General features: G+C 32.1%; 1 protein-coding gene across 1 annotated transcript; it reads left to right on the top strand.

Annotated features, from left to right (window-relative positions):
- Positions 1–5,949: 5,949 nt before the first annotated feature.
- On the top strand, positions 5,950–7,755 carry LOC139510419 (uncharacterized). Its single transcript, XM_071297002.1, has 2 exons — positions 5,950–6,929; positions 7,634–7,755. The coding sequence occupies exons 1-2, from the start codon at positions 5,975–5,977 to the stop codon at positions 7,753–7,755; spliced, it is 1,077 nt and encodes a 358-aa protein (XP_071153103.1). The 5' UTR covers positions 5,950–5,974.
- Positions 7,756–8,371: the final 616 nt, after the last annotated feature.

Genomic DNA, 8,371 nt, shown 5'->3' on the forward strand with positions numbered 1-8,371 from the left:
GCCTTGTTTATTCGTCTAGGAATAGGAATAAGATAATATGATACATGTATTTAAACATTGTGTGGACTAGGGTTTCCGCTTGCGAAAAAATAATAATTGTGGCGATTAAAATTAATCATTGGCGAACGAATTTGGCGAAAGACATATATATAACGATTTATTTTCAACCATCTAGTTTATTTACTTTTTTCGGGTTTCTCGGACTTTACCTGATCGGACAATACTAGGAATTCACCCTGAACTCGTTAAGATTTTGACAGAAAAACAATAATTAGTTGATTGCATTTTATAGCTATCGACAACACATGTGGCGAAAAATATCTTGTTTGTTGTGGTGAAAGAGGTGGTGAAAAATATCTTGTTTGTTGTGGTGAAAGAGGTGGTGAAAAAAATAATTGACCCAGGGGAAACCCTGGTGTGGACCATATCTTCTTTTCCTTCTGCAATGTTCCAATACAATTTTTACAATATTTTTCATTGTCATCAATGATATGAATGAAGTTCACAGCTAATACATGCATTACAATAGTGTTCAGAAAAAAATTTGTACTCTCTGTATTGGATCCTATTTATACTGAGGACAGTCGCAATAAAAGGAATGGATGCTTATCAAACACTAGCAATCAAATTTCAATAAATTCATCATTTTTAAAAAAAAATAATCTATTGTATACTTCTCAAGTTGATTGAACTTTTAAAAAAATAGTTTTGTTTATAGACTGTTTAATAAATTTAGTGCTTAAATGTTCTGGGGAATAGTCCTATTTCGAATCCCAAGGTGCTATTTAATAATACTTGGGAAAGCACTGTTAATTCTTAAAAAAAAACCCAGATCATCATTTTACACATACAGTCCTGTTTAGTGAAGTTAGAGCGTATCATATTTGTGTTGTCATTTGTTTAGACTTTTTACATTCATTCATATGAAGGTATTTTGAATCAATAATGTCTCATTAAAAAAGAGAAACTATTATCAAAAGGTATTTAGTATATGGCTTTATGGGGCTCCTATATTATTATAAATAGGTATATGGGTTTGATATTGCAAAGAAAACCGACTTGGTCATAGAAAATGAGAGAACAGGGTTTGATTTGTAAGATATATTTTCAATTGAATGAGTCTGCCTTTAATTTTAAAACAAACAAGTAATTTTGAATCATATTATGATTGATATATTAATATATATTGGATACTTTCTTAATTTTTAATGTGTTTTATATTGTTACTGATTTTATAGAGATACAATGTGTCATAAAGTTATGTGCAATAAATTTATAGTGATAATATTTTTGTATGTTTTTCCTCATGAATTGTGTGGTTCTATGAATTTCTTGATAAACAAAATTGTTTCACAAGTCAATGTGCTAAAAGCAATTTTGCACAATCGGAATACCTGATATGTCAACCACATGAAAACAGCAAACATTATAAAAAACACCAGATAGTACAAAAGGTATGTCAACAGAAACACATATAAAACAATGGATAACACACAGATAATACAAATAATGTGTCAAATACATAAAAACCACTTAAAACAACCGATAGTACAAATCATGTCAAACACATAAAAACAAGATAGTACAAAAGATACGTCAACCACATAAAAACAACAGATAGCAGATGTGCCAACCACATAAAACTACAGATAGTACAAAAGATGTGTCAAACACATACAGACATCAGATCCTACAAAAAAATGTCAAACACATAAAACAACATAGTACAAAAGATGTGTCAACCTCATAAAAATACAGTATAGTACAAAAGATGTGTAGATCACATAAAAACAACATGATAAACAAGATGTGTCGACCTTATAAAAAAAAACAGATATAACAAAACATTGTCAATCACATAAAAACAACAGATAATACAAAAGACATGTCAAACACACAAAACAACATAGCATAAAAGATGCATCAACCTCAATGAACAACAGATACTACAAGAGATGTGTCAACCTCATAAAAACAATGTATGAATAAAAGATGTGTGGATCACATAAAAACGACATATTACACAAGATGTGTCTACTTTATAAAAAAAACCCAGATATAACAAAACTTTGTCAACCACATAAAAACAACAGATAATACAGTGTGTCAAACAAATAATAAAAAACAGATAATACAATAGATGGCTCAAACACATAGAAAATGCAAATAATACAAAAGATGTGTCAAACACATAAAATTAACAGATATTACACAAGAATTGTAAACCACCAAAAACAACAGAGAGTACAATGATGTGTCAAATAAATTAAAAAAAACACAATAGAATTGATTAAAGATGTGTCAAACACATAAAACAAAAGAAATGTCAACTGCATAAAATCAACAGATAAAACCAAGGATGTGTCAAACACATGAAAATAACAGATACTCCAAAAGATATGTCAACTGAATAAAATCAACAGATAATGCCAAGGATGTGTCAAACACATGAAAACAACAAAAAATTAAAAAAAATGTGCCAAACACATAAAAACAACAGATAGTACAAAAGATGTTTCAGACAAAATTAAAACAATAGAAATAATAAAGGATGTGTCAAACGCATAAAACAAAAGATATGTCAAAAGCATACAAACAACACATAATACCAAACATGTGTCAACTGCATGAAACAACAGATAATACAAAATATGTGTAAAACACAATGAACAAGACAGAGTACAAACGATGTGTCAATCACATTTAACAATATATATTACAAAAGATGTGTCAAACACACAAAACACAACAAATAATACAAAAGATATGATCAAACACACAAAAACAACAGACAATACAATGATTTGTCAATCGAATAAAAAAAATACAAAAGATGTGTCACACACATGAATCCACAGATAAACTTAAAGATGTGTCAAACATATTACAAAAGAATTGTCAACCACCAATAACAACAGATAGTACAATGATGTGTCAAACAAATAGTCAAACAAATAAAAAATCAACAAAAGAATTGATTAAATTTGTGTCAAACACTTAACAGTTAGAACAAAAGATGTGTCAAACTTAAAACAACAGATAATACAAAAGATGAGTCAAACACATAAAGCAACATAGAACAAAAGTTGTGCCAACTACATAAAGACAACAGATAGATCAAAAGATGTGTCGAACACATATAAACAACAGATAGATCAAAAGATGTGTCGAACACATATAAACAACAGATAGTACAAAAGATGTGTCGAACACATATAAACAACAGATAGTACAAAAGATGGGCCAACCACATTAAACATTAGATAGTACAAAAGATGTGTCGAACACATATAAACAACAGATAGTACAAAAGATGTGTCGTGTCAACCACATTAAACATTAGATAATACAAAAGATGTGTCGAACACATATAAACAACAGATAGTACAAAAGATGTGTCAACCACTTAAAACAAAAAGTAGTACAAAAGAATTGTCAATCACAGAAAAACAAATTATAGTACATACAAATGTGTCGAACACATAAAAACAAAATAGAACAAAAGACGTGTCAAACATACAAAACAACAGATGAACAAAAGATGTGTCAACCACATTAAACAACAGATAGTACGAAAGATGTGTCAAACACATAAAACAACAGATAGTACGAAAGATATATCAAACAAATAGTACAAAAGATGTGTCAACCACATACAGACATCAGATCCTACAAAAATAAATGTCAAACACATAAATCAACATAGTACAAAAGATGTGTCAACCTCATAAAAATACAGTATAGTACGAAAGATATATCAAACAAATAGTACATAAGAATTGTCAATCACAGAAAAACAAGTTATAGTACATACAAATGTATCGAACAAATAAAAACAACAGATAGTACAAAAGATGTATCACCAACATAAAAACAATAGTAATACAAAACATGTGTCAAACACATAAAAACAACAAATAGTTCAAAACATGTGTCAAACACATAGCACAACAGATAGAACAAAAGATGTGTCAACCAAATTAAACAACAGATAATACAAAAGATGTGTCAAACAAATAAAAACAACAGATAGTACAAACGATGTGTCAACCACATTAAACAACAGATATTACAAAAGATGTTCATAACCATGGAATTTTAATATTGAGTCAATATGATACTTTCAGGGTCAAATGATCAAACACATGATCACAAGTTATATTGCACATTTAGTCAACAGAAATAACGAAAGATGTGTAAAATTATCACAATTATGTTGTGGACATATGAACAACAGACATAACAAAAGATGTGTCAAACAAATGATCACAAAGATATCGTGCACAATTAGACAACAGACATAACAAATGATGTGTCAAACAAATGATCACAAAGATATCGTGCACAATTAGACAACAGACATAACAAATGATGTGTCAAACAAAAGATCACAAAGATATCGTGCACAATTAGACAACATACATAACAAATGATGTGTCAAACAAAGGATCACAAATATATCGTGCACAATTAGACAACAGACATAACAAATGATGTGTCAAACAAAGGATCACAAAGATATCGTGCACATTTCGGCAACATATATAACAAATGATGTGTCAAACAAAAGATCACAAATATATCGTTGACATATAAACAACAGGCTTCACAAAAGATGTGTCAAACAAATGATCGCAAATATATTATACACTTTTACACAACAGATATAACAAACAGGTTTTGTGGGTTATTTTTTTATATTATTTGTTTAAAACAAGAAGTTTCTAGGGGCCGTCTACTCTTCTACGTTCCATCTCAAATTATATATCTTTCATAAAGTTACATATGCGATGTTCCTTCCTTTTTTGTGTACATACTGATTGTGTTTAATGATGAAGTGATTGGCGACTCTTTGTGCACATACTGATTGTGTTTAATGATGAAGTGAATGGCGACTCTTTGAGCACATACTGAATGTGTTTAATGATGAAGTGATTAGCGACTCTTTGAGCACATACTGATTGTGTTTAATGATGAAATGATTGGCGACTCTATGAGCACATACTGATTGTGTTTAATGATGAAGTGATTGGCGACTCTGAATTACTCCTGTTAACTTGAATAACATGTACAATAAATATTGCATTCCCTTCTTTGGTATGTTAGCTGTGCTTCCCCCCTTTTTTGTCATGTTTTTGCTCTTTTTAGTTAATTCATTATAGTGTTATTATCTTTGTATTACAACATTTTTGTAACACAATACAATCAGTTAAAGTCAAACTAACAATGTTTATTTCGTAAGACTGTTTAATGCAGCACCACGGCATGACTTTATCATCTGCATATAATGCAGTTTCAAGGTGAACTGCTAACAATAGGTAAGATCTGTCCGACATTATATTATAATAACTTTAATATATATCACTAAATTTTATATTAGTTTGTAAAATATGACAATCGTTCGATTTTTATTAGGGCAGAATTTTGAAAAAGTAAACATGATGAAATGTAATGGTTCTTCGTAGTAAGAAGAGGTTATTTCCACCATTCGATTTTCTTGATTTTCTAAAAATTTCTCACTGAACAGCTCTCAAAATTAAATAAATATTAAAGTACTCCATATTCTGAAACTCCACCGGACGTTCTATTTAGTCGATGACAAATCGGTAACACAAGGGCTCGGTTTCTGTATACAAACTTTAACCATCGTATTTTTCCCATGAATTAAAGGGTTGTGTATGGTTTACAGTACATTGCATAATAATAAAACTTTTAGTGTACTAAATCATTATAAATACGCACAGCATTTTCATCAATTTTAGTATGTTCATGTCTGGTTATCTTCGACTTCCGGTTTATTATTTGATTATCCTTCCACCTCCCCCTTTTGTTTTATTGAGAGGAGTAAACATCCAACATCCCTGATTAGTGTTTTGACTCAAAATTATTGCAATATATTTTTTAACCGCTTTATTTCCTTAGCCTTTTAATCTTTTTCATCTCAGATAATACAGTACAACAACTTAAAATCAACATGAGTAATAAGGACTCAGAAGGTTGTGTGAATGAAGCCTTTACAGATAACGAAACAGCAGTGACCACTGTAGACTCAGAGGAACAAACATATCCGATCACTTCTAAGACGGAACCCACAGTGATTCCAGAACACTCAGAGGGACATGCTCACCCTGTCACTTCTAAGACGGAACCCACAGTGATTCCAGATCACTCAGAGGGACATGCACACCCTGTCACTTCTAGGACGGAACCCACAGTGGTCACTGTAGACCGAGAGGGACAAGCAAATCCGATCAACTCTATGACGGAAATATCTGTAAACTGTTCTGAAACGCCGGTGGTTCATTCTGTAACAGAAAGTGCCGACTCGTTACATGAAAACAATGGAATTATAACTACATCTGCCACCAGAGAGGTCAACAACATAGTTTACAATGAACAAACAGAGGTAGATGGACAGGATTCACAGAAAAAAGATACACTAAATACTGAATTACAGATAACTGAATCTGTGCAAACGTCTTTTCCGGAAAAGGAAGAAAAAGATATTAAATCTGTTCTACAGACTGGATTCGAAAGGAGAGAAGAAGACACCGAATCTGCTTTACAGTTTGTTCCCGAAAGGAAAGAAGAAGACATCGAATTTGTTTTACAGGTTGTTCCCGAAAGGAAAGAAGAAGACATCGAATCTGTTTTACAGGTTGTTCCCGAAAGGAAAGAAGAAGACATCGAGTCTGTTTTACAGGTTGTTCCAAAAAGGAAAGAAGAAGATATAGTTATTCAACTTCTAGCGGATGAATGCAACTTATACTTTAATACAGAAATGAAAAGAGAACAAGAATTAAGGGAAAAGTCAGATAAATTTGCAGGAGATGGTCTTGAAGAGACTATCACAAATGTAGATGGGGCTCAGGATGGGGGCTGGGGCTGGTTCATTGTTTTGAGCAGTTTGATGATCCATTTTATCATTGGTAAGTAATATTTCAATAATTGCAGTAGACTACCTCTTCTTTTTGAAAAGGAAATACAAGAGATTACAAGGGACAACCATCTACTCAAAAAATTTAAATTGTGTGATTATTGATGTTTTTATAGTACATCGAGACATCTACTTAAAAACGAAAAAGAGATGGTGTAGTTAAATAACAGCTAATTAGTATACTAATGTCTACAGAAGCGCTATCATAATACATGTAACTTACAATTCTTAACGAGGTGCATTTTTATTGTTTAACATTTTTGTTTTGGTATAAGGAATAAAACTACTAAATCATCAAACTTAGTTTTCTATGGTAAATTATGAAATTTCAACAGTTCATAGATATTTTGTCTTCAGTTCAGATAAAGTGACAGTAGTTTCGTGTCAGACCTATATATATCGTATCCTGACTTCTGTGCTAAAAAAAAATAACATACCCTTGATTGCTTATAATTGCTGACTGCTTGGTTCCAGGTTGTTGAGTAGTACAAAAACAGGAACTTCTGATAAAAGTAACTTGATAAATATGACCTCCTTTTTTTCTTTGATATATTTTTAGTCATTTGTTACCAAAATTACACACACATTTAATTTGTTGGCAAAGCTATAGCTATGCTTCAGAACTATTTTGTTTGAAGTATTACTAGACTTATTCTGAACACTAATAATGGGTTCTATACCATATCTGTTTGGCAGGAGGCTTTGATAGATCGGGAGGTATACTGTATCTAAAATTTAAGGAGAAGTTCAAGACACCAGCCGCAGTTACAGCCTGGGTACCAACTATATCTAGTGGATTACGACTTTCTTTAGGTTAGTAGATTTATTACCAACAAGACACCAGCTGTAGTTACATCTTGGGTACCATCCATATCAATTGGATTACGACTTACTCTAGGTTAGTAGACTCATTACCCACAAGACACCAGCTGTAGTTAGAGCCTGTGTACCATTCATATCAATTGGATTACGACTTACTCTAGGTTAGTAGACTCATTACCCACAAGACACCAGATGTAGTTACAGCCTGAGTACGATCTTTATCACGTGGATTACGACTTACTCTAGGTTAGTAGACTCATTACCCACAATACACCAGCTGTAGTTACAATCTGGGTACCATCCATATCAATTGGATTAAGACTAACTCTAGGTCAGTAGACTCATTACCCACAAGACAGCAGCTGTAGTTAGAGCCTGTGTACCATTCATATCAATTGGATTACGACTTACTCTAGGTTAATAGACTCATTACCCACAAGACACCAGCTGTAGTTACAGCCTGGGTACCATCCATATCAATTGGATTAAGACTAACTCTAGGTCAGTAGACTCATTACCCACAAGACACCAGCTGTAGTTACAGCATGAGTACCATCTTTATCACGTGGATTACGACTTACTCTAGGTTAGTAGACTCATTACCCACAAAAC

Source organism: Mytilus edulis, chromosome 2 (assembly GCF_963676685.1).
Source record: "Mytilus edulis chromosome 2, xbMytEdul2.2, whole genome shotgun sequence".
NCBI classification, from domain to species: domain Eukaryota; kingdom Metazoa; phylum Mollusca; class Bivalvia; order Mytilida; family Mytilidae; genus Mytilus; species Mytilus edulis.